This window comes from Antechinus flavipes, chromosome 2, assembly GCF_016432865.1.
Source record: "Antechinus flavipes isolate AdamAnt ecotype Samford, QLD, Australia chromosome 2, AdamAnt_v2, whole genome shotgun sequence".
NCBI classification, from domain to species: domain Eukaryota; kingdom Metazoa; phylum Chordata; class Mammalia; order Dasyuromorphia; family Dasyuridae; genus Antechinus; species Antechinus flavipes.
Window position 1 is genome coordinate 42184311 of NC_067399.1, and position 19879 is coordinate 42204189.

The 19879-nt window shown below is 55.2% G+C and overlaps 2 protein-coding genes across 5 annotated transcripts in view; one reads left to right on the forward strand and one right to left on the reverse strand.

The window, feature by feature from the left end:
- The window catches only part of COG4 (component of oligomeric golgi complex 4), a 31646-nt gene extending 29408 nt beyond the window's left edge, over window positions 1-2238 (forward strand). For all 3 annotated transcript variants that reach the window (XM_051974625.1, XM_051974623.1, XM_051974624.1), the window contains exons 16-19: window positions 479-562; window positions 653-754; window positions 1289-1417; window positions 1606-2238. In XM_051974625.1, coding sequence (XP_051830585.1) covers window positions 479-562; window positions 653-754; window positions 1289-1417; window positions 1606-1740 — 450 coding nt within the window. In that variant the 3' untranslated portion in view covers window positions 1741-2238. The remainder of the gene's footprint in view (window positions 1-478; window positions 563-652; window positions 755-1288; window positions 1418-1605) is intronic.
- FCSK (fucose kinase) overlaps window positions 1-19879 on the reverse strand; it is a 35702-nt gene that overhangs the window by 2649 nt on the left and 13174 nt on the right. The window contains exons 11-24 of one of the 2 annotated variants that reach the window (XR_007950246.1): window positions 18488-18600; window positions 17263-17364; window positions 15858-16028; window positions 14111-14181; window positions 13361-13725; window positions 12249-12459; window positions 10730-10896; window positions 10347-10568; window positions 8525-8668; window positions 6084-6203; window positions 4842-5029; window positions 4546-4645; window positions 3864-4087; window positions 3511-3707 (exon numbers count right to left, since the gene is read on the reverse strand). Coding sequence is in view for 1 of the 2 variants with exons in the window: in XM_051974622.1 (XP_051830582.1) it covers window positions 3621-3707; window positions 3864-4087; window positions 4546-4645; window positions 4842-5029; window positions 6084-6203; window positions 8525-8668; window positions 10347-10568; window positions 10730-10896; window positions 12249-12459; window positions 13361-13725; window positions 14111-14181; window positions 15858-16028; window positions 17263-17364; window positions 18488-18600 (2285 nt within the window). In the remaining variant the exon portion in view is untranslated. Of the gene's footprint in view, window positions 1-2404; window positions 3708-3863; window positions 4088-4545; window positions 4646-4841; window positions 5030-6083; window positions 6204-8524; window positions 8669-10346; window positions 10569-10729; window positions 10897-12248; window positions 12460-13360; window positions 13726-14110; window positions 14182-15857; window positions 16029-17262; window positions 17365-18487; window positions 18601-19879 lie in introns of those variants that run through there. The other variant, XM_051974622.1, reaches the window with a different exon arrangement.

Below are 19879 nucleotides of genomic sequence, written 5' to 3' on the forward strand. Positions count from 1 at the left end.
TAGAGAAGTTTTAATTAGGAGGGCATATCTGAAGGGAATTTTGCAGCTTCTTAGATTCTTAATGGATTGAACCTTTTAATTGCCATGACTCATCCTTTTTACTAAAAAACCAAAAAAAAACTTTTGGTTTTTTTCTTGACCTTTTCCTGACTTACAGGCACCTAGTCCAGTAATTTTGGTCCTGTAGCACACATAAGGAAGGAATGCAAGTATTTGGGGTCCCAGCATGTTATATGGCCAGGAGTTCCTGAACTCCCTAAGTTGTAGGAGCAGGAGCCAAGTTAAGAGTCACATGACAAAAGTTGTGTCTCAGTTAAATAACTAGCGTTGCAGTCTTTCCATCAGCCTTGAACCCAAACTCGTTTTCAACAGGTTGAGTCAGGGGAGCAGGGAATGATGTTGGGGACCCCCACGGGAATGGTGGGCCTCCCCTTGGAACAGACAGAAATAACAGCTTTGTTTTCCCTCCCAACATCAGGAAGAGTTCAATGACTATGAAGCAAATGATCCGTGGGTGCAACAGTTCATCCTTAACCTTGAGCAGCAAATGGCAGAGTTCAAGGTGAGCATCAGGGGCTGTTCCCTCCAGTGCCATGCAATGGGCAGCCTCTGCCTGCAGGGCAGCCCTAAGCTGGGTTCATCTTGTGTGTAGGCTGGGCTCTCCCCTGTCATCTATGATAGCCTCACCAGCCTCATGACCAGCCTCATTGCGATTGAATTGGAGAAAGTGGTTCTGAAATCTACCTTCAACAGGGTAAGGCACCTGGGGCAGGGGGTCCTCAAGCCTGCAGGGGAGGGCCCTCGCCAGGGCGCGGGGCGGAAGCTTGCTTCTCCTGCTGGCTGTAGAGTGCTCTGCCTAACATTGACACCTCACCTTTCTGGGCCCCTTCCGCTTTCTATCAAACCAGACCAGTTTGTCCTTCACATGAAGCATCCTCGCTTCCTTCCATGTCTTTGCTGTCCCTGGTCCTCACATCTGGAATGCCCTCTTTCCTTTTTTTCCTGCTTAATTCCTACCCACTCAAATGCTGCTCAGACCCAAATCATCCACAGATTGTGTCCTCTGCTTCATGAATAGCGACCCTCTGGGATCTCCCACTAACGTCTGGCCCGTCCCTGATGTAATACTGTTATGTCTCTGCTGGGCTGGCTTCCGTGAGGGTGGGGCTGTGCCCGGAGCCCTACCTGCTGGATCCCAGCCCAGCGCCTTGCATGGCTCCTGCCCTTCTCAGATGAAATGAGCAGAGGTGCAGACCCAGGCCTCCTGGGGGGGTTTTCTCTCTTGCAGCTGGGTGGCCTGCAGTTTGACAAGGAGCTGAGGTCCCTTGTCGCTTACCTCACCACAGTGACCACCTGGACCATCCGAGACAAGTTTGCTAGGCTTTCTCAGATGGCAACTATCCTCAATCTGGAAAGGGTGAGTGAGACAGGAGACAGAGGGGACTCAAGCCATCCCATGGGGCAGATCCCACTAGGGAGAGCCATAACCAGCAGAGACCTCTCCCCCTTGAACAAGAGCCGTGGGACTCTTCCCGTGGCAGCAGTGATTGTCTGTGCGGATGCTCCTTGTCCCTGCTGACTTGCTTCTCTGGCCCTCCACTGCAGGTGACAGAAATCCTGGATTATTGGGGTGCCAACTCAGGCCCACTCACGTGGCGCCTGACCCCCGCTGAGGTGCGCCAGGTGTTGGCCCTGCGCATCGATTTCCGCAGCGAAGACATTAAGAGGCTTCGACTGTAGCCGGCAGGACAAGTCCGTCCAACTTCCATGCTTTTTGAAGGATCTCTCAGTGGTTGAGGCCCAGAGAGCATCAGCCTGAAAATGCCTAAGATTTGCTGCAGGCCAGGCAGGTTTGACGCGGACCATCTCTTTCATGGCACTGGTAGCTGGTGGCCCAGCCTGTTTCCTTTCCGCCACCCCGGACATCTCTCTGCCTCACAAGTTTGACCAAACCCACAAAGGGTACCCCCCAATATATTCCCTGCAGAGGAAAGGCCATACTGAGGCTAGAAGTATGGAAGAACCAGAACATAGAACACAGGCCATCTTTCTGCTTTGGGTGAGAACAGACACTCCAGAAAACAGTTCTATTTCTCCTCTGGCTGAGCTGATCAGTTTCCTCTTAGGGGATTTTTGGTTCAACGGGAGAATAACAGAGATCCTCAGGAAATGGAGAAAATCATGAATGTCCCATTATGTTTAGTGATTACACTAAATAAAGACAGACTTTAAAACTGCTGGGTGTCTAGTCTCAGAGAAAGACCAAAGGAGGGGTCAAGAAAGTACCCGAATCTAGAGAAAAAGGGCCACAGTGTGGACCGATGCAACCCCAGTGGGAACCCATTGCTGTAAGCCAGATCCCCCCCAGTCTAACTCACAGGTGGAAGAAAGCTTTAGGACCAGCTCTGAAGAATGATTGGTTTATTGCCACTAAGCCACAAGCTGCAAGGCCTGGTTCTGGCAGTACCCTGTACAGGTGTCCCCATGTCCCCTTTAAAACACATGACTCAACATTCATTTATTAAAACCTGGATTTGCAATGACTGTGCCGGATCCTCTCCAGCTCCTGGCCTGAGGCTAGGGAATTGGGCGTGGGTGAAGATGGCATCTCACTATGCTCATTGTGGCTGGCATGAAGTGAGTCAGCCCCCTGGGCACCCCAGTCCCAGCTCCCACCCCCACCAACTCCCCCACCCCCGAAATGAACACAGCTCTGCTCCCTCACCTGCCACCCAGGTTGCTATGACATTACTAGTTCTGTAAAGCTTGGTGAGAGGAAAGCCTGGCTTCCTCTCGTTTACCCTGCAGGGAAGAGAAATAAACTCCCTAGTAGACTTTCTACCATTGGGCCAAGGTGTGCAGGAAGTTTGAATTATATCCCAGAGTCCTCAAGGCAGAGCCAGCCTCCAGGGAAGGGACATTGGAGAAGAGGGGAAGAAAAGGCTGCAATTCACAGGGTCTCTTGGGATGAGAAATCAGGTGCAGGAGGGGACACTTGGGCTCGTTTGTGCATGAGGGATGAGAACACTGGGATCATTGAGCATTAGGCCTCCTTTAAACTCTGGATCTCGGAGGAGGCAGAGGAGGAGGGGGCCTGGTGGTGCTGATGTCCACCCCAAATTCTGGGCCCTTGTAATTGTCTGCAGATATGAGTCATGACAGAACTAGCAGCACAGCCCGGGGGACGATGGCTGAGTGTTCTGAAACAGGATGGTCTGCTCTCATGGAGAGCTCCATGACAGCTTCTCCCCCCACAGTCTTCTTCCATTGGAAGCAAAATCTGGTTAAATCTGCCGTGGGGTTAGGGACCAGGGCGTGCTGGAGGCCCCTCGGGTGCTGAGAGGTAGAGATGAGGGTGGCTGAGATCAAGACCTTGCCCATATCTGCTGGGAGGGGGAAGGCCCAAACACCTCGCCCACTCTAGGCCCCAAAGGCCCTCGGCTTGCCATCTCAAGGCCCAGTGACTTCTTGCTCAGCCCAGAGAAAGAAGCACGAGACCCTGACATTTACCTCTTCCTGGGAGGAAAGCAGAAAAGCCAGGGCTCCCCGGGCCAAGTTCAGGCTCTTCCCGGCATCACACCCAAAGGGGGCTGGAACGGGGCGTGGGAGGCTAGGCCCGGTCAGGCAGAAGTGTCAGCGGCCAGCACCCGCAGGCTGAAGCCCTGGGTGTCCACCTCCACCAGGTGGATGCTGTAGTTGTCCAAGCCCTAGGAGGGAAGCGCAGCGGACAGAAGCTCTAGGAGATGAGAGGCCCCGTGAAAGCCCGGGGCCAAGCCCATCCCTCTCAAAGGGGGTGACCTGGGGGAGCCAGTGACCCTGGTTCATTCCCTCCTTCGACAGCCCTCCTTCGGACCCGTGTGTACCTCTGTCTGGGCCAGGACTCTCTCAAGGGCCTCTTTCTGCCGGGGCTCTTTAGTCAGCAAGTAGAGGAAGCCGCCACCTCCCGCCCCTGCCAGGCTCTGGCCGTACACGTAGGGCCTCAGGGCCTCCATCATGCGCCGCACGGCCTGGGGCTCACAGCCAGGAGCCATGCACTTCTTCTGCCCCCAGTATCGAGTCAGACACCGGCCCAGGAGGGGCAGGCTCCCTGCAGCGGGAAACAGGCGGCCCTGGGCACTCACAGGCCAGCAGAGCTAGCAGAGGCGCCGGATCTCCTCCCATCCTCCCGGGGCAGGGCAGCCGCGCCAGGATGCAGCCCGGGACAGCACACGGGAGCGGGCGGGGAAGGGGAAGCTGACCTCGGGTAGGTCAGCAGGGATCCAGACCCCAACTCAAACCCCGGCCAGGGAGCGATTCAGTCCCGCTGCTCCCAGCTCCTACCCCTGGGCGTCCTCCTCACTGTGCCTCGGGAGCCCTTTGGTAAATCCAGGCCCGGACTATCCCTTTGTGGGGAAGTGTGGAGGGGGAGGATGCAGCCAGCGGGCGTCTCCCCGGATCTCCTGCATCCCCGTTCTCACTGGGGCAGAGGCGTTGGGTCCCCTCCTTCCTGCCTCCCCCCAGACCCAGAGTGCCGTGGGGAAGGGCCCGGTCTCCCCGAGGACTCACCTTGGCAGAAGGCCTGCGCACACTCCTCGGCGTTTCTCACCAAAGCCTGGGCATTGTCCACCACCGCGGGCAGCCGGGCGTACCAGTTCCTCAGGACATCCTGGGGATGGGGGCCAGAAGGAAAGGAAGGAAACGCCGGTTGGGCCACAGAACGTGCTCGCGGGCCCAGCCTGAGAGCGTGGGGGTCCGGCCCCTCCCACCGCCCGAGAATGACGGCGTCGGTAGCCGGAGGCCCTCGGCAGAAAGAAGGCCCCCGGCCCTGACCGAGCGGGTCAGGGAGCGGAGGGAGAGCTCACCTGGAGCAGGTTTCGGGCCAAGCGGGTCTTGCCTGTGTACACCAGGAGGAGGTGCTCGTTGAGGGTCTGTACGAAGCCTGGGGGCACCGAAATCTCTTCCACCTCCACCTTCAGGGGCAGCTGGGCCCTGGAGCGTCCTATCTTTATGCCCGGTACAAGGCCGCCCACCTGGTCTTGCCAGCCACCACCTGCAAGCCCCCAGGCCCTGGTAAACCGCTTCTGCCGCGCCTCCCGAGCCCCGTCCTCATCCTGCGACTCATTCAAGAAGTACTAAGTACCTACTATGTGCCAGGGCCTGGCCGAGGGCTAGGAATACAAAAACAGGCCTAAAACACGCTTTGCACGACTTCACACGTACAACCGATACGCTCGTCTTCTCAGGAGGTGGGGGGGGCCGGAGGGCGGGACAGAGTTTGGGGCTCAGAATTTTCAAAAAATGAATTGGGAAAATACTTAATGAAATAATATAACTTATATTAAAAAGAGGCAAGAGATTGTCCCCTGCCTTCAAGGGGATTATAAGCTAATGGTATGTATCTATGCAATCTGTACAAATTAGATACGGAGCACACGGGAGTGCCCATCTGCCCACAGATACAAAGCATAACGAGGACGTTGTTAGGAGGGAAAGCAAACTCTTCCTCTCATTCCAGACTAGTAAAAGACCAAATGCCAAAAGACAGGCATTAACTCCCCGGCAGAAGAGGAGGCGTTTCCAGCTTCCAACGAGGAAACTCGGAAGCAGAAACCGCCTTCCCCCAAAAGTACACAAGGAGCTTCCAGCTTCTGACCGGGGACAGGGGCAGAGGCCCAGGGGAGACTCAGGAGGAGAAAAGGCCATGCCCCCAAGTGCCGGGATGGCAGAGCCGCGCCACGCCTTCGGCACAGGTGGCTGCGCCCCTCAGCATCCCCAGAGACCTGGGGGAGCCACTGGGTGTGCACGCAGGGAGGCGAGAGGGCCTGCTGTGAGACCAAGGCCCCCCCAGACTAGCTGGACCCGGGCCACGGGGGATAAGAATGTGAGCTCCCTGAGGGCAGAAGCTGTTTGATTTCTTTTCTTTTTTTGATCTTTTGATTTCCAGCATATAGCAGTGTCCGGCACATAGTAGGTGCTTAATGAATGCTTAGTGGTGATTTACGGCTCTTGGAAAAATTCTAGAGGAGCCCATTTATGAGGGCGGAGCCCCTAACACCCCACCCCCCCCGCCTTTTCCTGAGCCCCCAAGCTTTTCTCCATCATACCTGTGGTAAGCATCTGCTCTAAATGTAGCACAGCGTGGATCAAGGCTTCAGTGCCCACCGCTCTCCCTGCTGCCCGATGCAAGGCCGCCAGCACCGCCCCTGCCAGGATGCTGCTTGTGCCTGCGGGTCCGGAGAAAGCATCTCCTTAGCACCTTACCAGGCAGAAGCAAAGACTGAAGGCTGGGGCCATGGGGACTAGGGGGCCATGGGGGCCATGGGGACTAGGGGGCCTTGGGGGCCATGGGGGCCATGGGGACTAGGGGGCCTTGGGGGCCATGGGGACTAGGGGGCCTTGGGGGCCATGGGGACTAGGGGGCCTTGGGGGCCATGGGGGCCATGGGGACTAGGGGGCCTTGGGGGCCATGGGGACTAGGGGGCCTTGGGGGCCATGGGGGCCATGGGGACTAGGGGGCCTTGGGGGCCATGGGGACTAGGGGGCCTTGGGGGCCATGGGGACTAGGGGGCCTTGGGGGCCATGGGGACTAGGGGGCCATGGGGGCCATGGGGACTAGGGGGCCATGGGGGCCATGGGGGCCATGGGGACTAGGGGGCCTTGGGGGCCATGGGGGCCATGGGGACTAGGGGGCCTTGGGGGCCATGGGGGCCATGGGGACTAGGGGGCCTTGGGGGCCATGGGGACTAGGGGGCCTTGGGGGCCATGGGGACTAGGGGGCCTTGGGGGCCATGGGGGCCATGGGGACTAGGGGGCCTTGGGGGCCATGGGGACTAGGGGGCCTTGGGGGCCATGGGGGCCATGGGGACTAGGGGGCCTTGGGGGCCATGGGGACTAGGGGGCCTTGGGGGCCATGGGGACTAGGGGGCCTTGGGGGCCATGGGGACTAGGGGGCCATGGGGGCCATGGGGACTAGGGGGCCATGGGGGCCATGGGGACTAGGGGGCCTTGGGGGCCATGGGGGCCATGGGGACTAGGGGGCCTTGGGGGCCATGGGGGCCATGGGGACTAGGGGGCCTTGGGGGCCATGGGGGCCATGGGGACTAGGGGGCCTTGGGGGCCATGGGGACTAGGGGGCCTTGGGGGCCATGGGGACTAGGGGGCCTTGGGGGCCATGGGGGCCATGGGGACTAGGAGGCCATGGGGGCCATGGGGACTAGGGGGCCTTGGGGGCCATGGGGACTAGGGGGCCTTGGGGGCCATGGGGGCCATGGGGACTAGGGGAGCCTTGGGGGCCATGGGGACTAGGGGAGCCTTGGGGGCCATGGGGACTAGGGGGCCTTGGGGGCCATGGGGGCCATGGGGACTAGGGGGCCATGGGGGCTTGGGGCCCATGGGGGCCATGGGGGCCATGGGGACTAGGGGGCCATGGGGACTAGGGGAGCCTTGGGGGCCATGGGGACTAGGGGGCCTTGGGGGCCATGGGGGCCATGGGGACTAGGGGGCCATGGGGGCCATGGGGACTAGGGGGCCTTGGGGGCCATGGGGACTAGGGGAGCCTTGGGGGCCATGGGGACTAGGGGGCCTTGGGGGCCATGGGGACTAGGGGGCCATGGGGGCTATGGGGACTAGGGGGCCTTGGGGGCCATGGGGACTAGGGGGCCTTGGGGGCCATGGGGGCCATGGGGACTAGGGGGCCATGGGGGCCATGGGGACTAGGGGGCCTTGGGGGCCATGGGGGCCATGGGGACTAGGGGGCCATGGGGGCTTGGGGCCCATGGGGGCCATGGGGGCCATGGGGACTAGGGGGCCATGGGGACTAGGGGAGCCTTGGGGGCCATGGGGACTAGGGGGCCTTGGGGGCCATGGGGGCCATGGGGACTAGGGGGCCTTGGGGGCCATGGGGACTAGGGGAGCCTTGGGGGCCATGGGGACTAGGGGGCTTGGGGGCCATGGGGGCCATGGGGACTAGGGGGCCATGGGGGCTTGGGGCCCATGGGGGCCATGGGGGCCATGGGGACTAGGGGGCCTTGGGGGCCATGGGGACTAGGGGGCTTGGGGGCCATGGGGGCCATGGGGACTAGGGGGCCATGGGGGCCATGGGGACTAGGGGGCCTTGGGGGCCATGGGGACTAGGGGGCCATGGGGGCCATGGGGACTAGGGGGCCTTGGGGGCCATGGGGGCCATGGGGACTAGGAGGCCATGGGGGCCATGGGGACTAGGGGGCCTTGGGGGCCATGGGGACTAGGGGGCCATGGGGGCCATGGGGACTAGGGGGCCTTGGGGGCCATGGAGACTAGGGGGCTTGGGGGCCATGGGGACTAGGGGGCCATGGGGGCCATGGGGACTAGGGGGCCTTGGGGGCCATGGAGACTAGGGGGCTTAGGGGCCATGGGGACTAGGGGGCCTTGGGGGCCATGGGGACTAGGGGGCTTGGGGGCCATGGGGGCTAGGGGGCCATGGGGGCTTGGGGGCCATGAGGGCCGTGGGGTCCTTGGGGGCCTGGGCACAGACAAGGGCAGTGCTGCTAATTGAGGAGCTACTCACCCAGGCCAGAGCCGTGAGGCAGGTTGGACCACGTGTGCAGCTCAAAGCCACCCCCAAAGCCATGGTGAAGCTGGGTCTGCAGGGACTTTGGGGAGGAAAGCTGCACAATCTGGGCACAGATGAAAGCTGCCTTCAGCAGAGCCCCTGAAAGGAAAGAGAGGAAGGGGAGAGAGTGAACGCCTCTCACCTCAAATCAAACTGACACACTCGACCCACTCCAACACACATTTCTTTCTTCAAAGACAATTTTCATTGGATTTCTTCAATTTCTTCTATCACCATAGCATCCCATGTATCCCTCTCCCTCTTCAAGAATTATCCCATAAGAGGAACTGAATTTATTTTTAGAGAAAAAAAGTCAGCATAACTGACTGATATATCAAGAAAGTCCTAAAATACATACAAACTTGCCAACACACATTTCTAAAGGGCTACTTTACAGGTATCTTCATCCTTAAAAACAGTTCTTCCTAAAAACTCATCCCTCACAAGCTTTCGCTTTAAATCTCCTTAGCCAAATTCCTGGAAAAAGCTCTCTGCACACCTTCCTTCCAGCGCTTCTCTTATTCTCTTTAACCCCTTTGAAATCTGGCTTATATCCTCATTACTCAACTAAATAAACTCTCCAAAGTGACCAAGGGAGGGGGCGAACGAGATGGCGGAGAAAAGGCAGAAGTTGCAGAAGCTCTCCCTAATTTCCCTCAAAGTGACTAATGATCAGTTGCCAAACCTGACAGCCTCTTCTCAGTTCTCTGCCTCTGTCCTACTTGACCCTACTGACCACCCTCTCTCCTAAAGGCTCAGGCTTTCATGAAACAGCGCTTTTGATCTCCCCCTTGCCAGCGTGATCCCTGCCTCTGACGGATTCCCCCAGGGCTCTCCTCTCTTGTCCCCCTGCACTCTGGCTTGATGATCTCATTGTCTCCCATGATTTAATTACCATGTCTATCCAGATGATTCCTAGTCTCTCTCCCGAGCCATCACAATGGTCAAACTAAATGTCCCATGGGTAGCTCAAAACCAAAATAGCCAAACCAAACTCATCTTTTCTCCCAAACCCTCTCCTCTTCTAAAATATTCTGTTTCTATCAGGGGAACGACCGTCCTCCCAAATCCGCCAAACTGTGCCAGTTATCCCTGGAGCCCTCGCCACAAATCCAGTCGGCTGCCGTATCTTCCTGTTCCTGCTTTCCAAATATCCACAGCCCATCTCCTCTCCATTCAGCCCCGATTGACTGCCCTTTTGTCTCCCTGCCTCTGGTCCATCCTCCAGTCCAGGGGTCCTCAAACTTTTTAAATAAGGGGCCGGTTCACTGTCCCTCAGACTGTTGGAGGGCCGGACTATAGTCTTGTACAGATATATCTAGAGAGACCACGTTGTATCCCTCATTAGAATAAAATCTCCTTGGGAATAAGGAGACTTTGCATCTAGAACAATGTCTGAAATATAGCAGGTGCTCAATGAAAGCTTGCTGATTAATCCGTTGATCCCCACTGGTTAATGAGGAGAAAGGGAGGAAATGAGCATCTATAAGCACCTACTATGCGTCGGTCACTATGCTACGCGTTTACATGTATTATCTCCATTTGTCCTCACATGCTGTTACGCTCCCCATCTTACAAATAGGCTCAGGCAGGTGACTCAGGCAGGTGACTCAGGCAGGTGACCTCGGCAGGCTCCCACGGCTAGTCAGGGTCTGAGGCTGGATCTGCAGGAAGGTTTCCTCGACTGTTCTCAGGGAGGACTAGGAGCGTGGAAGGGACTGCAGACATCGCCCTCTCTGATCACAGGAAGGGGAGTTAGTGGAACAGAGGTTCTCACCTGGGGCGTGAGGCTGACAGTAGTCCTGCAGGTCCTCCAGGCTCCGGCACACGAGCTCTGTGAACACCTCCCCCGAACAGGTCCCGGTTGAGAGCCGCAACTCGGGCTCGATGATCCGACGTGCCTTCGCCCCAATGGGCCTCTGCCCATCCACCAGGACGGCCAGGTCCACCACGGCTCCTCCGTGCTCGTAGGTGATGGGTGGCGTGTCACTCCAGCCCCCTGCAGCAAAGGCCTCCTGGACTCACCGAAGCCCGGGGAGCCAGCCCGCTCTGGACCATGGGCCCAACTAGCTGAGTGACCCGGTGAGTCGACTGATCCGGAAGGGGGGAAGGGAGAACACCCCCCCTCCCCAGGAGTAGCCCCTGGGGCACAGTTCTTACCGGAGAAGTCCACCCGGGAGGGGCACTCCACCACCACCCAGTGCCCATGAGGCGGGGGTTCAACCGGCTCCATGGTGACAAAGTGGCAGGCAGACATCACTGCCTGGCGGATAAGGATCTGCTCAGCCCCTTCGTAATGCCGAGCGGCTCTCACCAGCAGGGCCGGCCTGGAAACAGGAGGAAAAGCCCACAGGATCCTTGGGTCGTCAGGGACCCCCAAGGCAACCTAGCATCCCTCCTCCTCCTCCCATTGTCCTGATGATTTGTCACCGGCCCAGGCAGGCCCAGGCCCAAGATACTTTGCTTTCTGCTTTTTCTTCCTTTATAGGATAAGAGGTTAAATAAAATGAAAAAAAAAAGGGGGCAGGGGGGTGGGGGGAGAGCTACATCATTTGGGAATAGAATGTAAATGTAATGGAATACTACTGTGTCCTAAGAAATGATGAAAGAGATGGTGCAAAGTGAACAAGAGAACAATTTCCAAAAACAATATTAGAAAGACAGCTCGGTAAGATTTAAGAACTGTTCAATGGGATGACCAACTACATGTCCACAGAACTGAAGAGTACCCACTCCAGGCAGGGAGGGAAGGAGTTCAACATTCAAAATCAAACACGGTTTTGGGATGGGGTCAGTGCAGAAATTTGTTTTTCACTTGATTATAGGCAATCATTACAAAAGTTTTTCTTTCATTCTTTTTCTTTTAACAGAATGGAGATGGGAGAGAAAGAAAATAAATTTTACTTAATTAGGAAAAAAAACCTCTAAAAAAAGTGAATTGGGGCAGCTAGGTGGTACAGTGGATACAGCACCAGCCCTGAAGTCAGGAGGACCTGAGTTCAAATCTGGTCTCAGACACTTCACATTTCCTAGCTGGGTGACTCTGGGCATGTCACTTAAACCCAGTTGCCTCAGCAAAAAAAAAAAAAAAAAAAAAGTGAATTGGCTAAAATTAAGTGACTGGGTTCTACTCTGGACCATTTATTTGCCCAATTAGCTGAATGACTAGAAACATTAATTGACAGGTCAGAAAAATTGTTTCATCAATTATCATAGAGAAAAATGCAAATTGGAAGATAGATTGAGGATGAATAGACAGATGGATGGACAGATAGATAGAAAGATGGATAGATGATAGATGGATAAATGGATAGATGACCGAGATAGAAAATAAAGGGAAGAAGAGAGAAAACAAGATAGAGGGAGAAAGACAGAAGATAGAGGGAGACAGATGACAGAGAAGGTGAGTTAGATAACAAATGACGGAAAAATAAAGAGAATAAAAGCTAGCTAGAAAGCTTAGATAGCTATAAAGACAGAGCATATGTTGAATATTTGTTATGTGCCAGGCTCCGTGCTAAGTTCTGGAGATAAAAGAAAAAAGATGGTCCTGCCCTCAAGGAGATTACATTCTAATGGGGAAATCATTATCATCAACATTACTAAGATTATTGATCATCATCGTCCCATCCCCATGAGCGGCTTTCCCCTTCCTCGTTCCCAGCAATCCCAAGTTCACCTGCCCAGCCACTTGGCCCTCTCACGGGCAAGCTCTTCCACGCCCCTCGCCACGTCCCCTCTCTCCAGGTACTGGAAGGCTAGGGCCCACTCCTGGTTAGCTGCTGGTCCGCTCCGAAGACCCCCCTCGCCCCCGGCCATGCAACCCAGCACATCCGCTATACAGGCCAAGGCCCGGGCTGCCACCCCAAGATCTTCAGCCTCAGCTGCAACTGTAAAAGAGAACAAGAGCTGGGGGAGAGGCAACAGGTATTCAGGGAGAAGCTTGGAAAGGCTCTCATCCTTCCCAGAAAGAGTTAGCTTTAATGGGAGGCTCCAGAAAAGCTTGAAGCCCAGCAGGAATAAATTTCCAGTGATGGGACTTTGGGCACCGTGACGGTGAGGGGGAAGGTGTGGTTGGGAAGGAAGACCCTTTTCGTATGCTAAAAATACAGGGAACGCCGCAGCTGCCCTGAGCTACGTGGGCAAACTCCCATGGGGGCCCCCCTTCCTCGGCAGCTCCATGCGGAGCAAGAGACTGTCAGGGAGAGGTTCTTCCCCAGGCCGCGGCTGCCAAGGAGGAGGAGGAGGAGGAAAGGAGCGTCCGGGCCAGGGGCGTCCTGGACCTCACCGGCAGCCGAGGAAGTCTGTAATCCCTTCTCAGAGTCATGCTTGTGAGTGCACCAAAGGGTTACCAGTTTCTCTCGGTAATACAGACTTTCCCCCATCCAAGTTCACCACGTTCCCCAGCCCCACTCCTCATTCCCACTCTCCCCAAGGGGACTGAGTTCCCAGAGCCCTCTGACTGGGTGGTCCCCCAGGGGCCGGTCCCTTTCTCGCTTCCACCCCGGACGACCTCTGCGGCAGCGTTTCCCCCTCCCCCCTTACTCCCCCCTTGACCCTCCTTCCGGTTCTTCCTGCTGAGGCTGCTCTGGCTCGGCTGCTTGGTCTCCCCTAGGCCGGGAGCCCCTCGAGGGCAGCCCTGCTGCTTCCTCTGTCCCCCGCGCCGGGCCCACGGTGGGGGCTCCGGGATGTTCACAGACGGGCGGCCCTGCGGGGGGCCGATGCCGGGGGGGGTGGGGGGGAGGCCAACGCCGGGGAGGGCCGATGCCGGGGAGGGCCGTGAGCATTCACCTTGGTCCAAGGTGGCCAGCAGCGGCCCCTGGTGCCCCTCGCGGGCGGCGGCCCTGATCAGCGGCAGGAGGCTGAGGTCCCGGCGGCCCCCCAGCACGCGCCGCACCTTGCCCTGGGCCTGCTGGAAGAAGAGGGCCCGGCGGGAAGCCAGCGCGGCCGCGCGGTCCAAGTGAAGCTGGAGCTGCTTCCAGGACATGCGCCAGGCCGCCCTCCAGGCGTGCAGGGGGGCTCCTCCCGGGGAGCCCAGCAGCCACAGCACATCCTGGGGGCCGGGGGGCCGGGAGGCGAAGAAGACCGGGAAGAGCCGCGCCGTGAGAAGGCAGCGCTCGGCTGGCCCGGTGTCCAGGTCCCAGAGGTCGCCTTCCCTGAGGAGGCAGAGGGGGGGGTTACGAGATGGCACAGGGGGCCGCTCCCAACCCCGCTCCCTCAGCCAGACCCGGGGCCGGGGGGAGCCTCCTCATTCCCCCTGACGGCACGTCGCTCGGGCACGGGGCCCATCACCACCCTCCGCCAGCCGGGGAAAGTGTCTGTCCCCGTCCTGGGCCAGGTGCCAGGGGAAGGGGGCACGGGGGACCCGGAGGGGAAGCGGAACTGTTTGCACAGTGGCCCGCCTGCAGAGCAGGAACCTCCATTCGTGGCACAGTTTGGGGAGGAGCGAGGGCCCCAGGAACCTGGGATGGGAGGACTCCCCGGGGGGCACCGGGCTCCCCCAGGCCTCGTGGTCGCCTCAGGGGGTCCAGCGGCTCTTACCGGATGCCCGTCCTCTGAAAGAACTCGGTCCAGGGCACGTTGAGATAGGTGCCCTTCCCCAGGGCCGGGCTCTGGAGAGGAACGGTCAAAAGAACCCAGTCAGCAAGCAGGGGTGGGAGGAGGGAACCGGAGGCGGCAAAGGCCGGAGGGGATGGAGGCGAGGAGCTCGTCAGCGCCGGTCAGGGGCAGAAAGGAGGCGGGAAGCAGGGCCCAAACAGCGCAGGTCTAGAGCATTCTTAAAACCTCAAGGGGCAGAAGCAGGAGACTCTGCACGCGGCGACAACAAGACTAGGAGATGATCAGGGGACGGACGGGGCGCTTCTCAGCCGCAAGGATTCAAGGCAATGCCCGCAGGCTGGGGGTGGAGAGAGCCATCCGCCCCAGAGAGAGAACCAGGGAGGCTGAGGGAGGACTGAAGCAAAGGGTTTTCGCCTTTTTCGTTTGTTTTTTCCCTTTTGGTCTGATTTTCTTGCACAACTTGACAAAAATGGAAATATGTTTAAAAATGTGTACATAGTTAACTTCAGATTATGTGCTATCTTGGGGAGAGGTAAAGGAAGGGAGAGAGAAAAAGATGGACTAAAAATGGATATTGAAAACAAATTTTACATATAGTTGGGAAATGAAATACTATTGAGAAAAAAATTAAGTTATATTTTAAAAATTAAAAAAATCCTTTCAAGCAAATCAGTCCCAAACTGCTCCCCCTCTGCACCTCCTTCGCTCCCCCCGAGAATCTGCCACTGGAACTAGTGAGATTGGGGCTCATCCACGAATCACCTCTCCTCTCTAGGGCTCAGTTTTCTCATCTATAAAATGAAAGGACATCACTAAATCACTTCTAACTGATGTTCTTTCCAGCTAACATTCCAGGACGGCATAAAATGTTCCATATCCGAGTCAGCCAAGGATGAGGAAATTCTGGAAAGGACCTTCCAGGTTTCTGGACTCCACATGTTCTTGGCTCTGTATTGCTAGTTACTGTTAAAACAGTGGGGGGAGGGAGAAGAGGGAGGGGCAGCCTCTCCCTTAGATTAGAAGCCCCCTGAGGGCAGGCAATCCCATCTGCCCCATCCCTCCCCCACCCCACTCCCGGTGAAGACAGTCAAGGGAGCCCTCCCATCCTTACACCTCGGTTACCTCGAACCCAGGAGCTGGGGCTTGTGATCCCATTGTTCAGATGAGAAAAGAGTCATTCAGACATGTCTTGTGACTTCCCCTCGCTCACCCAGAGCATCCACCCAGCATTTTCAGCTCGGCGGAGCACTTTACAAAGATTATTTGACTGGATCTTCACAACAACCTGGGATGTGGGTGTCATTATCCCCATTTTCACAGATGAGTAAACTGAGGCAAGCAGAGGTTAAATGGCTTGCCCAGAGTCCCGCAGCTAGTGAATGTCTGAAGGAGGATTCAAATTCAGGTCTTCCTGACTCCAAGTCCTCACTGCAGCCCCCGATATCAGTCCAATTTCTGGGCTCCCTCCCCAAGCTCAGTGACAGTAATGGCCCCTGAGAGGTAGAAGGATGGGATTTTTAAGTTGGAATAAGGAAAGGGTCCTCCCCCTTGGAGAAGAAAGAACTAGATGAAATCCTGGGTTCAAATCCCAGCTCTGGTACTTACTAACCTCAGAAGCCAGTGATGTGACTGTCTGGGTCACTTTCTTTATCTACAGAAATCCTTCCTCCTGGCTAACACTATGACCCTTAGGGCTGAGGAAGCAGCAGCAGCAGCAGCAAGGTCCTACCTGCCAGGAGTCCTGGCGCCCAATCAGAGTGAACACCTGGACGGAGGTGGCCTGCAGTTGGATATAATGGCCTTGGAGGATGAGGTCATGGAGTGGCAAGCCATGGAGGGCGCTGGAGGAAGCTCTGTCTATTCCGAGCAGGAGGCACCCAGGACCGATGTGGACGGGACCCTGGTTGGGAGAGAAGAACCTGGGATGGGGCTGCTGGGAATCCTCCTCACTAGGACTGCCTCAAGGTAACTGCGGTCAGAGACATGGGGCCATTGTACATTTCCAATATTATTATTATTATTTTAGGAATACAGATGTTTAATCAGACATTAAATAATACAAAATCTGTACCAAGACTGGAAAAAAAAATTAAATCCATGAATGGGACACAAGAGAAAAATAAAATTATGTTACAGGCTCTTAACGAGTTAAGATCCTGAAGTCAGTTACTTATAAGTGCTTTTTCCCTCTCCTAATTTATGTTTGTCTTCATTAAAACATTTTCCAACTTTATATTGGATAATTCCAAGATCAAAATTTACTGGCAGCTGTTGGATTCTTAAAATAAAGACATGATTTTTAGTTTTCCCTTTTCTCTCCAGATTTATTATTATTTTAAACAAGTATTGCACTGTGAAAATACATTCTGGTTCTCATCTTTATATAACAAAGCCAATGGATATAATGCCAATCAAAAATATAACCGAGAAACAGTACTTGTCCAGCCCACCTTTCCAGGCAGATTATACGTGGTACTTTAGGTGAATACGGTAGCCCATCTTCCCCCTTCATCTTTGTCTGGAAGAAACTCCCTTCTCACCTTCCCCTCTCAGAATCCCTAACTTCTTTCAGGACTCTGCTCAAGCACGAGTCCCCCCAAATAGTGCTGTTCTTCCTATCTCCTTCTCCAAAACTTTTCTCCTGTGGCTATCCATGTACTTATGGCTTCACCCTCCCCGGACACCCTTACTTCTACCCCCTTCCTCCCCACCTAAGCTCCTTGAGAGGAAGGACTATTGCAATTTAGTTTTGGATCCCAAGTGCCTAGCACCCAGCAGGCACTTAATAAATGCTTGCTGAAAAACTCAGTGATGTTCAGCCAGTCTTGTCCTTTAGGACCCAGAATATCTGATGCTCAGGATGTTCAAACAGCTTTTATATACATACAGTAAGTGCTTATGAATTGTTCACTTAATAAGTAATTTTTTGCTTGTTTGTTTGACTCCTCTCTTAGGTCCTTCTTTGTCTCCTTCCTCCTTTTCCCTCTTTCTTCAGACAGCTTGAGCACACCAAAGTGGCAGACGCAGAGAGAGGGGGCCCCCTTTCCTCAATCCCCTCTAATTTCCACAAACCTGCTGAATGCAGGGGCCCGCAGGGTCTGGGGTGAGGGAGGTGGAGCTAGAGCGGCTTTTACCTGGAGATGGCAGTGGTGAATCACACTTCCGGGGCCCAGGTGAACCTCGCCTTCCAACAGGCTATTAACCACAGAGCATCCGGCTTCTAAGAACTGAGGCTTCTGCAGGAGGGAAGGAAACAAATCTGGGCCGGGGAAAGCCATTCCCATCAAACCCTCTCCTGCTCAAAAGCCGCTCCTGGCTCCCTATTGCTCACAACAGGGTCAGGTCCAAAATCACACCTACCTGACCTCTCTCCTCCCATCACAACCTCCTCCCGTGTCTCCTCATCAAGCTCCCCCTCCCTGCCACACACATACCCCAGGCTTTCAGCTCATCTCAGAGCCTTCGCTCACAGGCCAGACTGCTCTGCCCACTCTCTCCAAATGTCCTTCAAGGCTCATCTCTCTCCTGATGGCCATCATAAGATGTCAGAAGCACGAGAGACTTCAAGAAACTGAGACCCAAAGAGTCTCCAAGGTCCAAGGTGACACTGCCCTTTAAGAGGCAGCCAAAAATGAACTCTTCTGGTTTCCCAAGACTCTCAGAGTCCACAGCACTCATTTGACACAGCAATACCTTATGTCTTATAAAAGGGGTTTGTTTGTGGGTGGGAGCCGACTCCCCAGCAAAACGCAAGCTCCCTGAGGGCAGGGACCGTGTCTCTTCTGCCCCACGATGGCTGGGCACAGGGACAGGGTCGTTACTGTCCATCCTTCATTTTTTGAAGGCTGGTGACATCTCAAGGGGATATCTTGACTTGTGCATGAACTGGACTGAAGCAAGACGGTTACACAAAGTCGTCTCCCTTCCAGAGTATTCAGTGGCCAGACAAAAGTCAGAACAACCTTGATGGCCCAGGATACGGGGGATGACCTTAGGGTCTTTGGTGACCGACCAACCCTGCAGTGTCCACGCCTCCGAGGCTGTTGGGACAAATTTTCCCATCCACCTATTCCACCTGGGGAAGTCTTTACATGCTTGGGAAAGGTACCCAAGACCTCACCCTGGGTCAGCCCGTCTGCCTGACAGTTTTACCAGGGAATGGCCACTGTGCGAGCCACAGCTTCAGAGCTGAGTGACAGGTGGACCCTAAATCCTGTAAAGGGGTGTGCAGGCCCTCACATCCTTAGAGCCAGACCTTCCTGAGAACCCCCTGCACTGGGTACAGGGAACGCAGTCAGTAAATGCCCGTCTGGTCACTTTGCGTGGCCAGGAATGAGCAGAGAAGGAAGGCCCACTCACCTCCACCTGGGAGTGCACGATCTGCGCAAAGAGGTCCCGAGGAAGCGTCAGGCTGCGGAGGTGAGCGCTGGCCGACGAGGTCATATACTCGTAGGTGCCGTCTGGGACGTAGGCTGCCGAGACAGACCCACGGGTATGAATGGGTGAAAAATGCAGCCTTTGCCCAAAGTAGCATCCGCTGCCCCTAAGGGCCCAAAGCAGCCCCAGGCAACACAGAAGCAAGCTGGATGACTGGACCTTGTAAATAAAAAGCTAAGGCAACCAAATGAGACGATACCGTAAAACGCTTTATAAACCTTAAAGAATGACATAAACTATTTTTTCTTTTTATTTTTTTCCCTGTATTAAAGCTTTTTATTTTTCAAAACATATGCGTGGCCAATTCTTCACCACTAGCCCTTGCAAAACCTTGTGTTCCAAATCCCCCCCACCCCTTCCCTCACTCCTTCTCCTAGATGGCAAGTCGTCCAATATATGTTAAACATGGCAGATAAACTATTACTACTATTATTATTATTATTCACGGGACGCCACCTGCCCCATGCTACCTGCTGTCTCCGCTTACACCAGGAGTTCTTTTTTTAGGTGAATGCTAGATCCCTTTGGCAAAAATCTAGAGAAGTTTATGTACTCTTTCAGAATCACATTTTAAAATGCATAAATTAAATATGCAGGATATTGATGAAAACTCAAGGTAAGTGAAAATAAAGATGTGATTTTCTTTTCTTATACAGGTTTGTGGACCCCCAGAAATCTATCCCGATTCAGACTCTGAGCCGATTCAAAGACACAGTCCCCCTTCCACAAAAACAAAACATGATGATGTCACCGAGGAAGGAAAGAATTGGGCCGATTCTTTGGTTCACGGGGAGAGGAGAAATGAGGCTTTTTCGCGAGGAGTACGTTCTGACGGGGCAGCTGACATTTACAGAGCTGAGGGGCTTGCAGAGCACTTCATCTACATGGCGACTCACAGCCACCCAGTGAGGTAGCTACTGCAAATAATATCAGGCCCAATTTGCAGGTGACAAAACTGAGGCTCAAAAGCAAAGCAATTTGCCTGTATTCACCCAAATACTAAGTATAAATGGAGGGGTTTGAATCTACCAAACACTACAGCCCAGAAAGTACTGCCTTCTGAGCACTGTCTAAATGCTGTTCAATTCCTAATTCAGTGATTTCTGAGAGAAGGCATCCAAACAAGGGCATAGAGCAGACACTTAATAAATGCCTGCCGACTGAACGAAGGCTTTCAGCTAAAAGAATATGGGCAAAGGAAAGGGGAGGCTTCATTCCTTGGGAAGTCTCCTTGTCAGACTAAAGGTGACGAGGTCTCCTCCAGCTTACGTATCCCAGTCAATAACTAGCATTTATTAAGAACCTACTGCATGC